Raw genomic sequence first — 21,484 nt, 5'->3', positions numbered from 1 at the left:
AAAATGTAACCTCTCAGGCACGGCCGCACGAGCGCGCGTCTTGTATCACCTACTGCCTTGGCAAATAAACCCTTTCTTATTTCATCCCTAATTAACTGCTCCGGAGATTTTTTTTCAGCACCAAAATACACAGGCAACAGGTTCTTATCTTATCTTATCTCTTTCCCCATGTTTCTAACAGGAAATCTATTTTTGGCTGCCTCTACAAATAACAGTTAGTCCTTGTTATTCATTACTTTCAACCAAACATTGATAAAATCCTTGCTAATAAAGGCATCATAGAGGAAAATAATTTTCAACAACAGTATGGTGTGATTTAGTAAAGTGACGTGCCTAGCACATTTGCTGATTCTCATACTCTGCCCATTGGTTAGCCTGTTAAGTAGGCTTCTTTTCTGTATATATATATTTTGTTTTTCTTATATGTATTTGAATATATATATTTGCACTAACTGCTAAAATGTATTTCAACAATTCATTGAAATTTTAGAGCATTCACTAATTTTTTATTTTATGACTCTGACTTTAATAATCTTGTGCATCCTTTCTGTTTCAAATCAATTTGTATATCAATAGCATCTTGTCTGAGATTTCTCACTGTAATTAAATGTTTACTAGTTATCTGCCAGAGAAACAGATGTAGCCTCATCACCACCTGGTAATAATAGGTGTGTTTGTAAAATATATAATCTGAAGGTGGACTAATGTAAAAAAAAATAATAAAAATCTGTAACTATTTTCTAGTAAAATACATCTGAAAGAAGCAGATCACTGTGATATTCTTCCTATTAAAAAAATTATTTTGACAAAGAGGGTTTTTGCTTTATGAATGTCTAAAACTTATTGTAACCTTAATTATGAAGCTATTGTTAACATGCGTATATTAACAGAATATGAAAATTTTGGGAATATTAACACTTTTAATTCTGCAGTTCTTGTACCTAGTGAGTGCACAAGCCTCAAACTATTTTCTGCTGACAGTTCATTCCTCAGATGTTTGATGGTAACATAGCTTCAAAAAAGCAGCAGTAGAAGCACGAGTTGTACTACTATTAAAAAGAGAACAGCTGACAACAGCAGCTCCTCTTTTGAAGTCGTTAGAAGGGAAAATGAAAGACAGAGCAAGGAGCAAAAAATGGAGATGAAAGAACAGAGGGAGCATATGAGGGAACTTGCAAAGGATATACTTATCTGACAGAAGAGCTTGGGGCCTGTGTACAGAAATAATTAAAATAATTTAAAAATTCCAGATAATCTGTATAGACGCATAGTGTTCATTCATAAAACACTAGAGAGATTTTTATTTATGAATTTTTATAATATTGTATTTTAAATTCATGTAAAACTAAATAAAAATATTGATATGGACAATTATGACAAATATTTTTATTATTTGGAAAGGAATCTAATTACCAGAGAGACATAAAACAAAAAAAGAAAGAGTGAAAAAAAGGAAAAGAAGCTGGAGGACAGAACCTGATAAAGTCTAAGTAGAACTGTAAAGCTAAATAGCAACTAATGTTAAATACAGTATTAGAGTTCTACAAGATATGCAGTCATCCATTACTTTTTGTGCCCGTGTTCCACAGCCAGCAAGAGATCCAATTTTACTTTTTTTTTTTTTTTTTTTTTTTTTTTTTAGCTTAACAGAAATCTAAGCTTAGAAGAAAACCTATTGGTCACCAAAAGAGTGGAGTTTTTCAAGTTAGTTCAAGTCCTGTTTTAGGGATAACAAAGGGAATGGGAACGTAAGTATGGTGTGCTACTGGGAATCAATGAAGAAAAAGTGAGTGAAACAACTGCTTGAAAACACGTAAAAATTATCCAAAGGTCCTGGAGCTACCTCAGCTCAGTGTTAGGGTGATAACTGAACTCATACCACTCATTCTTATCCTCCTTTCTTCCTTCTCTCTGGGTTCAGGAAAGGACAAGAAGGGAGCTGTGACACTGCCCATGGAGGTCTCAGATGCAGGTAACTGGAAAGTAAAAAACTGCATGGTTCTCTACTAATACCATTCTATCTCTCCAGAAAGACAAATGTTTTAAACAATGTGAAGTTCTCAAATACTGCTGCAATAAAATCTCAGCAAACACTTCAAAAATACCATATTAATGATTTTCCACAGGCAGTATGACAAAATAGCTGAACTACTATTAGGTTGCATGAGGGATGAGTACATGATCTAGAAAAGAAAATGGAGGGTTTTTTTTTTCACAGAGATGCTTACTTAGGGCTTACGTGTAGATAGCAAGATTTACTTTAACTTTGGCTGAAAGCCAATTACTTTGCACTGATGAGACAAACAAAATCACTAAGTGCCAAATATATTCAAAGTACTTCCAGTGACCTTCCTTGAATTCTTCTTCAAGGGCGAATAACTCCTCTTGAAATTGAAATAACTAACAAGTACAAAACACTTCAACATAAAGAACTGCCACATAACCACTTATCCATGATTCTTAGCAAAGTCTGCAGCACTGTAGCTTAGGCAGCTGCAGCAACAACCCAGCTATAACACACAAGGACTTGAGATACCATTTTGAAAAGCAGTAAACATAAATGTTCAATCTGGGGGAACAGTGTTTTACATCTAAATTAAATGTAATACAGATAATAATAAAAGACATAACTAAATAATGCCATGAAGCTTATATTACTTTTAACCCTGGCTTACAAATATGTATGTATTGAGGGTGAATTCACACATATTACTTCCATATTAATGTAAAACCAACAAAAATTATCAAAATTATTTTTGTTATATCAAAAAGATTTCTTTATGTAGAGAAACTCTAGGAAGCTGCAGCGAACTGAGAATGCTCCTAATCATTTTGCCTATCTGGAGTAAATTTATCAAGTAAACATATTTTTCTATTTCTTCTTGGGTTCAGGAAGAAATCACCTCTCTTTCCATGTTTTCTATTTAGAAAGAAATTGCAAGATAAAATATACAATAATATACTCAACTAGCAGAGAAGGCTGTTTTTTCTTGCTGACTAGTGACAATCGTACTTCTGTCTAAGTAAGTTTATGCTATATATTGAGGAATGAAATATGCAGGCAAGAAGCAACTTTTTTATGTAGTATTAACAGGCATACGTCCAGGTCTGGAATTAACTCTCTGGGGACCACAAAAGAATCCTCTGAAGTGTGAAATCACAGTAAATACTGTGAAATATGGCAAAATTGCAGAACTTTAGATAGCTCTGTAAATCAAGAATTCAGAACCAGGATCAAAATTATAATACTTGAGACTCAACCCAACTCTGGAGAAGCTGTTTCTCTTTAATAAGTTGTTCAAAACTTCTTCAACATTAGTATTTTAGAGCTGTAACACTTACAACTGGAGTCATATGCTTACTATGTTCTTTCTTGTCAGGAAGCAGCATTTTCAGTTGTAAGTTATGTTTTGCTCAATGAGTCATAAATTAAAGAACTTTCCAGAGGAACACAAGGAACAATGGTTAGAATTTTATAATGCATCATGCATTAGAATACCAAAAGGCTTCTACTGCATTTTAATGAATCATTTTGCTTTTGAAGGGGAAATGCCAGCTGATGTACACTAAAGTTAATAAGGACCTGAAGGAGCTAAAACTGATACTTAGCTTCAAGTATCATTGGTACTCACTGTAAAGGATTGTGCCATTTAGAGAAGTTGTTTTCACTGTCAAGTACAGAGTCGTCAGATTGCTTGTTTCCTGCCCAGATGCAGTCCTGGTCTCAGATACAGATGTCAGAGAAGGTAGCTCTAAATAAGAATTTCCAGTGAAGGATGGAAAAAACAGCGTTGTGTCTGAAATGAATAACAAAAAGATAATTTTATTAATTTATTACAGAATAAAGTAATAAAATGCAATATAATTAGTGAAGCAAATTTTAAAATATCCATTCTCCTGCATACCTGTGAATAGTGTAATCAACTATTTTATTCACTGAGCATAAAATATTCAAATCAAATATGCAGAAAATGAAAATGTTCTAGCATCTGCATATTACCAGAAATAAAAAGACCACTATAGGAGGGACTACAGCTAGAAGATGCAATAAATTTCAAAAGATTGTCACAAATTTTTATCTTTACAGATGTGGCCATGCAGAACTTTTGTTCTATGATTTCTCTGTGAAGTACTTTTGGTTTATAGTTCTAGATAATAAAAAAGTTTTCTTCATTTTGAAGATACTCATATGTTCTGGCCTTGAAATTGTGATGAGGATACCATCGGGCAATGTGCACATTTTTCCTCTAAACTACTCCTGTCTTGGAAGTGAATGTTTGCAAAAGAAAATTTTTAACTCTGAAGGCTTAACATTTGCAACATTTATTGCATAAATTACTTCAGTCATTATGGTTTGGGGTTTTTTACCCTGTAGCCATGATAATAATATCATTAAAGTAAGGAAAAATAGTCTAAAACTAATTGAGGTTGGGCAGAATGTCTTCCTGATGCCTTAAACATTCTATTTGAGCAACACACCTTAAAGACTACCCAAATTCATCACTAGAGATATGAATAAGGAATAAGCAACGAGAAAAACAGTTTGAGTTCAGGCAATATTTTTTCAAAGAAATTTTATTTTAATGAACTAAAGGTATACAATGGATTTGTGACTGGTGATTACACATAAGCATGACTAATACATGGATTTTTTTTCAAAATTTTTCACTTATTAATTTTTCGTTTGTTTGTGAATCTGATCATGGTTTATTCTTTGCCATTTTTATTGGACTTCAGAAGAAAGGACAAAATGAAGTGCCTAGATAAACAAGCATGTACTGAAGGCCAGCCATTAAAAACACCTCACACCCTGACAGAAAAAGAAAGTCAGGATGGAAAGCAAGAAGCAGTTATGCTTTAAAGTCATAGGTCTGGAAAAATTAGGACTGTTGGAGAAAGTGAAAAAACCATGGGTTGAAAAACTGCTTGTAATGTGAGGTAAAAGTCAAAGACATTAAAAATCAGAAGTAGACCTGCACAATTATGAAAGCATTGTTAGTCTAATTAAATTCATACTTTCAAGGGATACATTATTAGGAGATCTAGCCACTGTAGTGCAGGGCCACAAATATGATTAAGGGACTGGGACTTCTTTCATGTAAGGAAAGGCTGAGAGACCCAGGACATCTAAGGCTGTAGAAGAACAGGCTTGGGTAGATCTTAACAATGTCTGTAAATACCTAATTGGAGGGGATGGAGGCAAAGAGCCAAACATTTTTCAGCAGTGCCCTTGACAGGCAATGGACACAAATCAAAACCAGGAACTTACACCTGAACACATGAAAACTGTTTTTCACTGTGAGGGTGGTCCAGTGCTGGCATAGGTTGTCTGGAGAGGTTTGTCAAGTCTCAGTCCATGGAGATTTTCAGAACCTGACTGGGCATGGTTGTGAGAAACCTGCTCTAGGTGATCCTGCTCTGCTTGAGCAGGTGATTGGACAAGATGGTCTCAAGAGGTCTCTTCCAAACTCAACAAATTGGTGATTCTGTTATTTTTCTGTGTAAGTTTCGAGCTGGCTCTCTGCCAAATTGCAAGACCCAGCAAAAAGAGTCTACTCCCCAGAGAGGGAAGAAGGAAAAAAAACCCCGAACAGCCAAAGCTATAGTAAAAATATATATTTACAATTATATTTACAATTTGAATGTATTGTACACACGATAGGGAGCTCTCAAGGAGGAAAAAGGGAAAAGGGAAGGGGAAACAGGGATAAAAAAACCCCAAAACACTAAAACAAATATCCTGCAAATATATACTGTTACTATAGAGCTAGTGAATAAATACAAAAGAAATTAATTAAATACTTCCCTGAACGAGACAGCAGAACTGTGCGAAGCACCAACCAACTCCCCCACACCTCCCGAAGAGATTGGAGATAATGGCAGGTCTGAGCAGCAGGCCCTGGTCTATACAAGCAAAGACCGTCTGCTGAGAGACCTGTCACCTTCAGCCACCAGAAGAGAGAAGAGATCGAGCTCTCTTACCTGCGCCTTTTTGTATGTTGTGTTACGGAAAGCGATGATATGGAATACCTCTTTAGATTTCTGACCCCGTTGCTAAGGAAGGCCTAAAAAAATCCAAAAGCCAACCCACTACACCTTCACAGAGGGGTTCTATGCAGACAACCTTAATTTTTATTCTTCAGGTCCTGTGACTTCAGAAACCTCAGTGAAATTCAATACTCATAATGTTGCGGTACATTGGGCAGCTAAAGCTCTTTAAAAGTCTTTTATAAAGCAGTTTTCAAAAAAACTTACTCAACTTCAAGATTAATTGTCCACAATTTATTTTCTACATTAAAAATAATATTCTGTGAAGTTTCTTTCATCTAGGTGAAGGGGAGGGGGAGAGGAGAAAGAAAGAGAAGGGATATCTGGTCAGTCTTGAAAGGAAAGACAATCTCATCAGTCCTTTTGGAGGGATAGTTTTCTTCAAAGGAGACATGCCCCATAAAGACTTAAATCTTTCAAGGGAGTCCAGCACCCTGCATCCAGAAGTCTCTGCACTAATGGTCAGTGAAAACTACTGAGAAAAAAATGTTATTTCAACTTGGCATCTACACCTGAAGTGCTGTGCCCAAAGAAGCCTAGGCCCTCATCACCAGAGCCATGAAGTCCTCTCAGAAATCAGCAAAAGAGATACAGCAAATACAGATTGAATCAGAGACAAATGCATACCTGGCCAACAAAGCCATCCAGAATTGCCAAGATGCAGAGCACATCTTCCTCCCTACGGAGTGCAAGCTATTAGCCTGCTGATCCTTAACAGTCATTTTCTGCCCTAAAGCTGTACAACATCTGCAATCTGTTGTGAGTCTACAACATCAGTAAAGAGTCACTGAGAGCACAGGGATTAGTCCTGTCCTTGGATGAAGGTCCTAAGTGGGAGAAAACAGATTTACTCTGTGTATTAAGAGCCTAAAATCTAGGTTTGTGATGAAATACACAGATAAAATACTATGGGCAAATCTGCTAGTCTGGAATAATTTTTCCACTTCCCTCATTCTACTAAACTCTTAATTAGCAGAAATTAAAGTTCCATGCAGCACTGAGTATGACTGTGCACTGGTAGATTCCATGAATCAGAGCCAAAGAGGGCATATGCTGAACTACAGTAAGCTAATAACAGGAATACTATCGATGCCAGCTACAACTCCATATAAGGCTCTACCACAGTATTTTTGCACTGTTTTCTAGCAATATTTACAGATCTTCATATTTTAAGATGGTTGCTGGCAATAAGTAATTTTGTATTTAATTTATTTCACAGGACAGGTTAACAGAAGAAATAGTTACTTTATCCTATCCTGGGTCCGCTATCTAACACTGTCCATGACTACAAGGGACTGTTCTACACTGGGGTGGTGGTCTCCAAAGTGGAGTGCACCCTAAGGGGTTCTCAAGACAATTCACTGGGCTGCAGAAAAAAATATATTAGAATTGCAGTAGTACATATAAGTAATATATAAATAAATACTTACACATACACTGGTGGTATGTCCTCAAAAATTTTTCACTGATGGAGTGTGCAATTAAAACGTACACTTAAATTAAGGCCTTTGAGCAGAATGTAACTTTTTGAGATATTACCTGTTACTACAACAAATAGAGACAAATGTGGCACTATGTTAATAGAGGATAGTGAGAAAGCTAATACAGTACAACTTCTCAAAGTCACACAGTTCTTTTAAACACAGTGCATGTCCCTGCTTAATAAGCAAAATGGCTTAATGAATTTTAGTCTCCAAATTGTATTTTTAGATATGTAAGCTTGATAAAACTTGACCTTACCTGCATACAAGCTTCATCTTTAGATAAAAAAATACGTCAGTGATCAGGAAGTAATATAATACAATAATAAAATAAATATATATGAAAGACTCTGTAAGTACACAGAACAAGAAATATAAGTAGCAACAGCTTTGCAGATCTCAATTATAGTGGAAGAATATTTAGTCAGTGGCTTAAACTCTGAATTTGCTTTTTGCATCTTTCAGTTACAGTGGTAAAAATCCTCTTACAGGTATCCAAAACATGGACAGATTCTCTGCTTGTTCTTCTTTTCCATCACTCACAGAATATAATAGAAGCTCAGCCACAAAAACTGTCGACTAGTGCAGGAAACCTTGTCCATATTATCAAGAATAGATGTGTTCCCAGCAACCAGAAAGTCAGTTAAGCAGCAATATCAAGAGACTGATGAATACATGATTTGCTCTATCCATCTCATGCTCATAGGATATCCCAGGGAACCAAATTTAACCACCTAAGAGTAATGTATTCTTTTATCTCATGTTCACAGTGTGAAGAAAATCAAAGTGAAATAAATATGATTTAGAAAATTCCTAGGGATTATGTCTGGGACATACAAAATCTGACTTGGGTATTTCATAAAGCATCACATGCACCTACAATAGTAGAGAAACACAGTAATCATTTCTTACAAAATAATTGATTAGCTGAGTTCAGTTGTTTCAAGACAATAAAATATGAAACAAATCTCACCCTTGCTGCTTTCATTCATTTGTTTCAATACACAAAAGCCTTCTGCTAGCTGTAACTGAATTCCTACATCAGGAGGTAAAAAATCCCCATGAAATAAAATGTATAAGTTTTCTTTTATTAAGTCAGCCTAGTGTCTTGTGGATAATGCTCTCCACTATCAACTGCGAGTTCTGAATTCAGATTACTGACTTAATCTCTTTGCAGATTGCTAGAGGCTTTGAATGGCAGAAAGACTATATTTAATTGAGAAGACTTAGAGGAAGCATGGAGGGGTAATGGGTCACATAAGCAATCCTTAAGAGCAGGACATTTATTCATTTTCATTGAAGGAAACTGCCATACAAGTAGAGCAGTATTAGATGCAAAGAGTTTAAAAAATTCTAGGAAAATAAAGCTGAAGAAGCCTGTCAACATGTGTCTGCAAGGATACAATGAAACACAGAACATAAGCAGGGATGATCAAAGGGATGATATGGCTTCCAGAGGGAGAAACAGAACAGACCTATTCAACATGCAGAGGAAAATGTGAGTGAGAAATGACAACTCTATGTTTTGCAAAAATAGAAGCTAAGGGTACGCAATGTTATTATCAGGTCACACGGTTGAAAAACAAAAGGATATCTGGACTTCAGCAAAGCCTTTGACACTGTCTCCCACAACATACTCCTGAAAAAGCTGGTAGCCCATGGCTTGGACTGGGGCACTCTCTGCTGGGTTAAGAACTGGTTGGAGGGCTGGGCCCAGAGAGTGGTGGTGAACGGTGCTGCGTCCAGTTGGCGGCCAGTCACTAATCCCCCAATGATCAGTGTTGGGCCCGGTTCTGTTTAATATCTTTCTTGATGATCTGGATGAGGGGATTGAGTGTACCATTAGCAAATTTGCAGATGACACCAAGTTGCGGGGGAGTGTTGGTCAGCTGGAAGGCAGGAGGGCTCTGCAGAGGGACCTGGACAAGCTGGAGAGATGGTCTAATTCCAACGAGATGAGGTTCAATAAAGCCAACTGCCAGGTCCTGCACTTTGGCCACAACAACCCCATGCAGCACTACAGGCTGGGCACAGAGTGGATGGACAGCAGCCAGGCAGAAAGGGAGCTGGGAGTTTGGATTGACAGGAGGCTGAACATGAGCCAGCAGTGTGCCCAGGTGGCCCAGAAGGCCAATGGCATCCTGGCTGGATCAGGAACAGTGTGGCCAGCAGGACCAGGGAAAAGATTCTTCCCCTCTACTCAGTGCTGGTGAGGCCACACCTTGAGTACTGTGTCCAGCTCTGAGCCCCTCAGTTCAGGAAGGATATTGAGGTGCTGGAGCAGGTCCAGAGAAGAGCAACAAGGCTGGTGAAGGGACTCAAGCACAAGTCCTGTGAGGAGAGGCTGAGGGAACTGGGGTTGTCTAGCCTGGAGAAGAGGAGGCTCAGGAGAGATCTCATCACTCCCTACAACTACTGAAAGGAGTTCAGCAGTAGGACAAGAGGGTGTGGTCTTAAGCTTTACCAGGAGAGGCTGAAGCTGGATATTAGGAAGAAATTTTTTACAGAGAGAGTGATGAGACATTGGAATGGGCTGCCCAGGGAGGTGGTGGGTTCACCGCCCTTGGAGGTTTTTAAGATAAGACTGGATGTGACACTTAATGCCATGGTCTAATAACCACAGCGGTGTTGGATCAAGGGTTGGACTTGATGATCTTGGAGGTCTTTTCCAACCTGGTTGATTCTATGATTCCATGATATTCTTACTAACTTTTTGCAGATTGTTTCGGGTAATTTATTGCCAAAAGATATTTTATGGGTCAAAAGTATATTAAAAAATAATGAAAAATTAAGAACAACACAGGGAAACCAATCCACCAGACTAGAAATTATGACTGAACCACAGCTCAGTAAATTCAAGTCTCACGGACTGGTGGAAGCTGAAGTAATGCAGTTGGGGAAAAAAATCACAGTTGTCCTGGTTTACATATCCTTTTCAAAGTGTGATTGATTTTGCTCTGAGAAAGGATATTGAACTAGATGTCCTCCTGGCCTGATCTGACTTGTAATTTCTGTGTGATTTGTTCTGCTTTTGGTGTTACTACTAAGATCACACGACAGAAGATAAGAGAGAGGCAGACATTTAACATAAAGGAAATGAATGATTCCATAGATATCTGAAACACAGCGATTGTCATTACCTAGTGAGTAGAGTTACCCTCCTCTTTTGACAGCTGTATTGTAAAAAGTAGATCAAGGCAATGTAAATATGCTATTAGTTTTATTTCAAGTAAAAAAAATTATCTGTTGATAGTTCTAGCATTCCTTAGATACTAAGAAGTTCAAGAGTTAGCTGCATGTCTGACAAAAAAAGATCATAGTAAAGCAGTTTGATGTTCGTATACTTTTGGAAAAAGAGCCACAAGAAGAAGAAAAAATATATTTTTCATATTCCTGTTTCGAAGGCCTCAATATTCATCTTCCAATCTCACATTTTAGGAGGGAAGAATTTTTTTTTGCCTAGACTCTTGGTTGTTGTACATCAGTAAAGTTATAACTGCATTAGTTTATAAGAGATAAGAATTCAGACAACTCCTGTGTGTCTGTGAAATGAAAGAAAATTATCTGTCTCACAGAATAAGAAGAAGCTTATTCAGTTAATGGGCATAAAACATGCTAAACTGTTCAAATGAGAAGTGCTGTGCAGTTATTAACTGCTGTTATTTTTTCTGGATATTACATAGACATGTAAAGGAAGACCAGATCTGTAAGCAAGTAAAACAGACTGTCATGAAAAAAGAAAAAGGAAATTATTAGTTCATATTCAATTCAAGATTTTGTGAAAATGGGAAAGACAGTAGTACCTCAACAGAAGGATAAAAAATAGTCAAGATGTTGGGTGTTGAAAAAATCCCAAACAATCTAGTCCAAAACCACAAACAGAATTAGCATCTTACTGCCTGTTTTTGATAGTTTTGAAAACAACACAGTGATTTATCTTTTTCCATTTGATTAGCTTCATCTCCAAAATTTATTACTTTGCTCCTAAGTGCATTGGATTTTGAAGCGGAAAGAATGTTCCTAATTGATACTTGTACCTAATCAGATGTATTTTACCACCTGCATTCAAAATGATGAATAAGTGCTTAACTCTTTTCCTGAATTTGACATAGAGGAAATTGGGAAGCTATTATCTAATATTTTTTTCAAGCTCAACATATTTGACAGGAAATATGATCTTCCTGCAAAAACACCAGAGTTTTATCTATTTTTAAAAACTGCTCCATCTAGGAGGGAAATGAAGGTGCTTTATATCCTAATTTATATATTTCTATCTTTCCCAATTACAGGAAAAAATTTAAGACGGACTTTTAATATCAGTGGGAGTTGTCACAATGGACTACTGTATGGAGTTGTCATAATGCCCTACTATATTTGATGCTGAAACCTTGGCTTTCTTTGAAGGTCGCTGTGACACCTTCACATTTTATGGCAAATTTTAATGCAGCAAGGACTTGTAAAAATCTTTTGAAGTTCCCTCATTAATATATTTGTTCTGTAAAACAGAGAAGGTGCACTCAAACATGAGCTTTCACAGTTTAGGTTCACATTTAATGAACTGGTAAAAGAAGTGAATGAAGTAAAATGTTGGCTTTCGGGAGGGGAAAAAAGACATCTGTCATAATATGTCGGGAAACTCAGACTTTTCATAACAAGTTGATGTGCTAAAGATCATACATTACTCATTGTAATGAGAACTGTTTGTTTACACAAATGAATGAGCCCAATAGCTTAATTTTCTGTTGGTTTACAGTGAGTGTCAGCTAAATGTTGACATATTTTATTTGTATGTTTGTAATTTTTATGGTTATCAAAGTTCCAAGACCACCTTTTGCTTTATGGGGTATCAATGCATTTTCAGTCATTTTAATTTTATCTTTGCCATTTAAGTTTAATTTTATTCTCTGCAATGGTGCTTGAACACATAAACTAACATTCCTATTCCAAAGGATCATAGAAATACTTGAAGAGTAATTGGCTATAAAAGTTTAATTTGGACGAATACTCAGACTTTTTCAGTATGTGTCCTATTTATGAAGTTGAAGAGGAATCTTCCATCTGGATAACACTAGAGAATAATTTGTCATATGGTTGGCACCAGATATTAGATGATCAATATTAAAAGTGAAATGAAATCTGAAGTTTTAAGAACCCTAAATTTATTGTGCTCATATAAATAACACAGTTTATGTATTACTACATTGTGTATGCAATATATTTTTATTAGGTTCCTGGGAAATTTTGATGAGATTTTGATTAGATTTTCTTATTATTATTTACCTATACAGATGCATAATTGACAGAACTGTCTAAATCTAATCTGATTTCTAGTCTGAACTTGTTTTCATAGCTTCAGGGTGAAAACAAAATAGGAATATGAAAGCAATTTCTTCTCCATCTCTTAATTATATTGACAACTTGCTATGGCTTCTTTTGGGAATTGTAGCTAACTCCAGGGTCTGGTAGAAAAAAAAAATCAACAAATAACAGGCAAAGAAGAATACTTAAAGGTTAAAATTATTAAAAAATTATGGTAGATTAATCTTCAGTTAGTATTCTGATACTAATTCAGAGCAGGAATTAGAGAACCAGACATTTCACTGTATTTACCTTTCCTTTGAGGATGCAGAAAACAGTATTTTTCTGACTCTAAACAATTTTGCTAATGTAATTTATGTTTTGGAGCCTAAATTTTCTGCTAGAAGAATGCAAAAATATAAAATGGACAAGTATTTCTATAGACATTTTATCTCTTCCTTTCCCTCATTTTCTAATATTTACCACGGCTACATTGGTTAGAAATTACAAAATTAGAAACACCACTTACATATAATGGCCATTTTACACATTTACACTAAACCATGTCTAATGTTGGTCTTATAAAAGTATTTTCCCAATTGATTTTAATATAATATTTAATGTGTTAATATTTAACAATAACAAACCCAATAATAATAAATCTGAATTGCAGTAACTTTGGTTGTTATGTTAACAATTAAAAGATAGCAACATTTGGGGGAAGCATGTTCAATTGCAAATATTCATGTTTGCTTACTTCCAAAAGCAATAATTTCAAATATTTTAAATTGGCTCAGTGTTGCAGGCACACAACTAGTTCAGTCATATGAAATTGCAAAAGAATATTACAATTAGTAAACAAACTTATCTAGATTAAACTAATGAGGTGGCCAATTGAAAAAGCATAATCTCATGCATAATTCTTAATTTTTTAGCAGCCTTATTCAGCCAAGCTGTAAAAGCAATACTGTCTGACATCTTAGGCTTTATCTTAGCTATAAACTGTAATACCTTCATTCTCTCATTCCAAAACATAATTGGTAGAAGCACCGGATGAGATGCATGTTCAGGATTAAAGCTTTTAGTTCTTCTGCTTGCTTTTTTCCACTGATTTGATGTTACAGTTTTAGCAAACCCTTACTATGGGTGTAGGTGAAACAGAAAGAGTAACTATTTAATTTACCTCTACATTGCCTTGCTTGTGCAAATGCTAGCATGGATTTTTGGACTGTAGCATTTGATAAGGGCTTTGCACAACCTGAGCTACTTGAGGATGCCCCTGCTTTTTACAGGGGGAGTTCAACCGGGTGACTTCTAAAGGTCTCCTCCAACCCAAAACACTCTATGATTCTGTTACTTTATTAAAGTAGAAGTGACTGAGCAGTGGAAAAGACATTTATTTACTGCCTTGCCATACCTGCTGCCTCTTGGGTCTGTGAAAAGCCCTTCTGAGAAGGATGAAAGAAGGGCAAGAGTGCTTCTCCAAGGAACAGCTGAGCAAGCTCCATTTTGGAGATGAAAGAAACCTACAGCATGGCTGTAAACACAGTATTCCCAACCCCATTTTTCCTTACCCTCCATTCTGTCTGACCAAAAAGGCATGCCTAAATTGAGACCCAAAGGTAATAAAAGGTCTATGGAGGAAGCCACCCTTCTTGAACGAATGTGTTTGCAATACTTTTTTTCTTAACTTTGCAGTGTGGATCTGACTTTCATCTATACAGAGTTATTTTGTTCTAATTTAGTGGTTTATGTTCTACACAGGATAATTTTAGACAAAGATTCCTTTCGTGTTTTGTGGTTCTCTCCAAAGAGCAGAACAGCGTTTTAACCGTAGGTTTACTTTGGAATCTGCAAAGTTCCAAAGTAAACTAGACTTTTCCAGACTAAAACTTTTTGTTTCGGAAACACTTCTGGTACTCTTTTACCACCTACTACAAAATATCACATGCCTGTTGATTCAATAACATACCATAATCTCCCTTTTGTTTAACTGTACAGAAATAGATTTTAGCACTGCTATCATCCCCTTTGCATTGCTATAAGCAGATCCACTCAAGCAGGTTGTTGAAATTAAATGAATAGCACAGTGGTCAATGATAGAATAGAAATAATTTTATCCTACAGAAAAGTATGTACATACAAAATATTTCCTTTTCTCCCTAGCTTACTGCAGATTTCAAACACAAGACAAGTAAAACTTCTGCTTGATAATAATTCAAGTCCAGGCAGCCAAGCTACAACATCAGAATAGTTTGGAAAATACACTAAGTGAAATGACACAAATGATGGAAAGCAAATGACAAATCATTTTCCAGCATTTGCCAACAGTTAAGAATCACTTGTATTCAGGGATATTTCTACAAAGGATCCCAGGTGGAAAATAATCATCTCTTCCAGACAACAAAACAAATACAGTAACATCTGTCATAGACTAAAGTAACCCTTGTTCCTCAACACAGTGCAAAAGAGAATTTCTTAAACAGGGTGGGTAAGAAGCAACAGATCTCAAGCATACCTAGTTTAATTATGAAAAAAAAAAAGACAGGAACTATTAAAAAATGGCTAGATTTTTTTAATGAAAGGAACACAAAGTAGAAGATGTATGAATGTTATGTAGCAATAGAAGCATAAAACTTGCCAGTGTTACAGTTTCTCCGTGAATTGGGAAAACAAACCCCTAAAAATATTAATGTTTCATTACGGAGTTTTTTTTCTGCTCAGTTCAGAAGGTAACTGCACTTGAGCTACTGGAAGCTGATCTATTCTAACAACAAAAGCAGGCCACTTGTGTGGAAGGAAAAAGGACTCACAATTTTTAAACCATGAAACTCCAGTCTGTTCTCACACTATAAGCACCTGTGCTATCTATCCATGCATGGAGGTACAACTCCTTGGAGACTGAACTGCACAAAGCAAAATAAATATGGTTTAGGGCATCAATAAATAGTGAAATACAAATGTTATATTTAACAGAAAAGTTTCAGTTAGACATTTTCCAAATTAGGTTTCTTCCCGCTCACCTTTACATCTCTAAGGAAACCGCTCTTCTTTTCATCTTGAGATTTCATACTGCTACAGTCAAGCAATGAAGATTGTGTCAGTTTTTTCAGTGCTGTAGTATTCACAGCACTCTACAGTACTGTGCCCAGAGGATGAAGAGTAAAGCCAAAAATCTCTGTCTTAAAAACCACACCCAGTTCTGCTAAACTGTTTAAAAAACCCTCTTTTTCTTTATTTTTGTTATTATTGTTGTTTAAGAGACAAAATCTAAGCAAATGTAATGGAAAAAAAACATTAAATTGAAAAGGTATTACTTATCACATGCAGGATACATCTCACTAGTGGCATCAATGTATCTCTAAAAGAAATAAATTTAATTTTATTAATTTTTAGTTTTAATAATTATTGAGCTAAGGAATTCATCTTGTGGTACCATATTTTCAGTGAAATATCTACTTTTAAATAGTGTGTTGCACTCTCTCATAGATCTTCAAACTGTCATTGATGTCAATGATTTTTTCATGTAGTGGGATGACTTTCACTTTATTTTTATGGGGAAAAAAATGATAATTCATGCAGTTTTTTCCATTATGAGACCTGTTTAACAATTGGTAGCAAATAAAAAAAAACCAGCACTGGGAGGCTGATACTGAGCCCTTTGTGGCACAGACAGTGAATCTAACCTGCTCCATTTAAGGACAGTCTTCCTGTCAAGTTGGTGATAAAAAGATGGGAGATAAGCAATCAATTTTTTTGTAAAATGTAGGAAATTTTACATATTTTTGAAGTAATGTCAAAGTAAACAAAGAGGGTGTGTGAGAAATTTATGCATTTGAAATATGGATGCCCCTTTCTGCTACATTGCCAAAATACTCCTTCTTACATTAGTACAAATGTCTGTGGATGGTGTGAGAAAAATGTGCATCATAATATACACACTTCCCTGTTGGTAAATATTACACCTGAACTCAAAGGACAGAACTATGTTGTAGGTAGGAGACACTTAGGTATTGATTTACACCATGAGAAGGAATTGTGCTCCCAGCTAGGGTAACTGAACTACCAAAAAAATAAATAAATAAAAGGAGAAATAACAATTACAAATAAAATGTGACTTCATAAAAATACAGTATGTCCTGAGACAAACTTAGGCTTTCATCCCTCACACCTGTCCTAAAAAGTGAGCAACACTGGGCTGTCCATCTGTTTCCCCAATAACCCAACACTGAACAGGAACCATTTAGAGTTTGTGCTGTCAACTAGGTCAGAGCTACCACTTCCTTAGGATCCAGGAATCTCCAGCTCTGAGAAAGGAAACCCTACACTTCGGGACACCCATCAGATCATTCAGGGGTTTACAGATTATGGTATACTTGGTCTGGAGATTAATGATTTTCTGCAAGACTGAAGAACCAGTTGTCTCAAGTTTGGAAAAGCCATGATGAGTTTCTGACGGTAGTAATCACAAAGTACTAGGTACCAACTCCTGACTTTTTTTTCGCCACAGCTGAAGAACCCATTTCTCTGACAAAGCTTAAAAACTATTGATGAATCACATGGCACAAGCACTAATTTTTTTTGCTTATAGTTGTCTATGTTATTTATTCTGGTTTATTTATTACTTTGTCACACTGCACATTTTTTTATGAGCTGCTTCTGACAACCAGAAGAAGATATCTGAAATAGTCTACCTGTTTTTCATTCTTTTCTCAAAAAAGAAAATTTTTGGGCCAAAAGTTTAGATAAGAAATATGGGCATAAATCCACTCAGTAAATTCCACTGTTAAAGACAGAATGGAACAGACCATATGAATTTATGTAAATTATATCCATTTACTTCCCATATTTAGACAGAACTGTTTTAGCAACTCATAGCTGTAAATTATTTCACTGGGAAATCTTTCTGAATAGCAACTTCTCAAGGATATCCATGAGTTTTTTTTAACCCAGTGCGTTCGTGTTCTATTGGACACCTTAAAAGACAAATGTAAAATCTAGTATCACAGCCAAGGGGATATGTTAAAAGTATAAATTATGTTGTACAAACTTACTCTTCACTTCATATGACCCTATGGAACTGCAGCTTAAAAGATATGCATAAGGATACTGTATCAAGAATCCATATAATTTCAAGGACTCAAAGAATTAATTTCTGGTTACAAATGAGTGGAGCAATTGCTTGAAGCTGTTGAAAACTACAAAGTCTATTGTTCTGAGACTTTGTGTTTTGCTGTGTCACAGTATTTTGTGTTTTTCTTCTTTTCTGGTTTGGATCCATACTTTGTGCAAACAAAATATTGTGGCACATCAGGACACAGAGTCTCAGAACAAGTAACTTTATATTGTGCTTGACATTTGCAAGCCTACCAATTCATACATCTTTCTTAGCAAGCCACAAATAATAATTTTTTGCCATTTATTACATCCGAATCAGAGGTTTAATGTTTGTACTTTTCTTCCAGCAAACTCTGAAAGGTCATTTCAAAATGAAGCTGTTGTGACAGTTACGCTATCCCTTTCTACTAGAACCATAGACAACTTGGAAGACAAACTCCATTATAATGTTAGATGTTTGTTTGTTTGAAGCTGAAATAAATCTACCTACATACTCCATGGCATATTACTTCACTGTTACATGTGAAGCCAGGAAATCAGTATGATTTCATAAAGTGAACTGAGATACAGTCTCTCAGACTGGAGAGGTGAATGCATCTGAGGGACAGATATTAACTTTTCATTATATTTTGGGAAACTATTAAAGCTTCAATTTGATTCGATATTAAAATAAGAAAAAAATTAATTAAGTAATGCCTTCCTTTTAAAAGTAAGCATTTCTGATTATCTTCTTTTCCCTTCATCTATCATGATTTCAGGACATATACTCTCACCAATTCCAAGGTTGAGAGATTAATACTTCACCTTGTGTTTGATACAAATTTTAGATTTAGCTTTGACAGTCTTTCAGTCAGCAGCTACTAAAATCAAATCTATACTAAGGCAGACAGGAATCCATGAGGCAAGATGTTAATCAGGATTACTTGATACTAGAAATCCCAAAGTATTGGAGCTAGAAAGTCTGCTGCCCTCACCAATGTAAAGCTAAAAGCACTTTCAGCTGTTCAGCTGGTGTATTTCTATTTTTGACCTTAGAGCTACTCACAAAACACTATATCCAAGATGTCTAGGCAGTATTTTTTTTACTCAAAAAACTTGATATTGGATCATACTATCAAAATATAAAAAGATTAAATTTGCTTTTTTATAGCTAAAATGAACCAAAAATCTAGAATAGAATTAATTGTTCAAGTCCCAGACTTTTTCCACGTTAATTAAAATGTCAGGAGCTTCCTCATGAAGTTCAGTACTTTTGTTGGTGTTGCTGATTATAAAGTTATTCTTTCTGTTTTAAACCTCAGATGTTCCACAGTAAATTTCAGTGGCATGACTATACTTGTTTTAGTTGGGATAGAGGGAGGCATAGTTGTGTGCTGCTATATTTTGATCCTGTGATGAAAACTGTTTCTCACTTTTTATGTTTCAATTCTCTTTCCCATCCCACTGGAGGGAGGAGTGAGCAGCTGTGCAGGATCGAGCTGCCTACTGGGGTTACTACAACACTGTTCTCAAAATAATACTTTCAGGCCATCAAGAAAGCATTGCAATGCAGTTTGTTGTCATTTTTTAGAAACCAGCCATTAATAACACTGAAAAGCAGGCGAAGCTCCTTGCTCATCCTCGGATACTGGAAATAATAGCTGTGAAGTACATATCTGCCTAAAGTCCTAAGACTGAACAGAGAACTTTCAAAATAAACAGCAAGATCTTCATTGACTGGCAACTGCAAGAATTTCTAAAAAAGATCTGAAATATCTGAAGTAACAGAATTCAGAAAAATAATTGCTAGATTAGAATAAAATGAGGTATCACTCCTTTGACAGTCCTGTTTGCATACCAACTGTTCTTTTCTTTCAGCAAAATCTGAAAGGTCATTTCAGAATAACAGACTTGGCCAAATGCAATGCAAGGGATTGAAAAGGAGAAATAGAGGAGATAGATCATATTTCCGAGAGTCATTGCAAAAGCAAAATAAATCACACCATTTTAGCTGAATAACTGGTGCCATTGAAGAAGAATAGGTAGAGGCTGCACCGTGAATTTACTATATTCACTTTTTAGTTCACAAGCATAGCTCGAGTAACACTTTTAATTCTTTGCCTCCAGAAAATGTGGATGTGAACTCTGCAGAGTGGAGCCTCTCCCAAGATCTGTGCTTATATAACAGAACACAGCTACTTAAAATTCCTTTCTATTAGGACATGCTACTTTAGAATGGGAAACTTTATTTAGAGTCATTGGCAGAGCTAAGTTTCATTTTGAGAACTACTTGCACTACTGTAGTATCAATTTTCTATAAATTTTTTCCTGCCTAACAAGCAATTATAAAACAACCTTACAGCAATGTCACATCTCTGCCACTAACGGCACATGATATTACGGTTCTCTGGTACATGAAAAAGAAAACAGCCAAACAGTGAATAAAACAATACTGAAATCAGATTTATTGCTACTTTTAAATACACATTCCCCATCTGCCTTACTAGTATTTGTTGGGCTATAAATAGTCATTACTTCTTCTTCTAATCATAGATGAAAAATGAGTGTGAAAGGAAAAAACAAGGCTTAAATGAATTATCATGCAGCCTAGAGCTCTGGCAGTGCTGATTATTCTTTTGAAAAAACACAGTCTCAAGATACTCTGAAAGGGTGATAAAATCAAAACATGTTCACAAGAACAAGTGCCAGCATAAGGAACACCTGCCCTTTTAGCTCGTGCTATCTAATTACTACCAAATGAACTTTATGCATTTCAGTGCTGTTTGATTTTTCCTCTTTGAACCATATTTTACTTGAAGTCACACTTCAGATATTTTCTTCCTAACAGTCTCAGAGCTGATGGATTTCAGACTGGAAAATGTAATTGCTTTTCTGGGTTTTTACTACATTCATTTTGTAACAAACCTACTAAAAAGTACCACAATGGATGAACTGCAGGTAAATGATCCAACACAGCTTTAATACAATTCATCTGCTAAATCACTTTAATTGGTTTTGGACTGTCAGCTCTTACTTCCAGATTTTTAAAACAAAAAATGAATGAAATTCCTTATCGGAAAAACAAAAAACAAAAACCTACTCACTTTCCTCAAGCCAAATAACCTCTCACAAATTAAAAAAACTAAATAAAGAAAAAAACCTCATGTCATTAGTATATCATTTCAGTTTTATAACTTGGATGTAAGGAACAAGATAACTAACATCTGTCATTTTGCAAAATGCTCTTTACCTTTATTATCTAATGTATAGCAGAGTCAGAAATTAAGCAGTCTTGTTTAGACTGATTTAAATTCACATTTATTTTAATGCATGCCAATAAAATTTAAAATTTGCCATTTGGTTTGTTTTTCTACTGTGCTTATTTGTGTTAGACATATTAGTATAAGTCCAAGATATAGAGTCTGTAAAGCGAAGTATGATAGTCACTACTACCACAAAGTGTGAGCAACTGTTATTAACAACATAAAATATCAAAAAATATACTTAATCACTTTTTGTATCTTGGGCCAACAGAAAGAAAACTTGTTTTCCTTTTCTTT

General features: G+C 35.6%; 1 protein-coding gene across 1 annotated transcript in view; it reads right to left on the bottom strand.

Annotated features, from left to right (window-relative positions):
• EYS (eyes shut homolog) overlaps positions 1 to 21,484 on the bottom strand; it is an 863,631-nt gene that overhangs the window by 154,138 nt on the left and 688,009 nt on the right. The window contains exon 38 of the mRNA XM_064650232.1: positions 3,633 to 3,797. Coding sequence (XP_064506302.1) covers positions 3,633 to 3,797 — 165 coding nt within the window. The remainder of the gene's footprint in view (positions 1 to 3,632; positions 3,798 to 21,484) is intronic.

This window comes from Pseudopipra pipra, chromosome 3, assembly GCF_036250125.1.
Source record: "Pseudopipra pipra isolate bDixPip1 chromosome 3, bDixPip1.hap1, whole genome shotgun sequence".
Taxonomy (NCBI): domain Eukaryota; kingdom Metazoa; phylum Chordata; class Aves; order Passeriformes; family Pipridae; genus Pseudopipra; species Pseudopipra pipra.
Note: the sequence above shows the minus strand (reverse complement) of the source record. Positions and strands in the feature narration are given on the sequence as shown.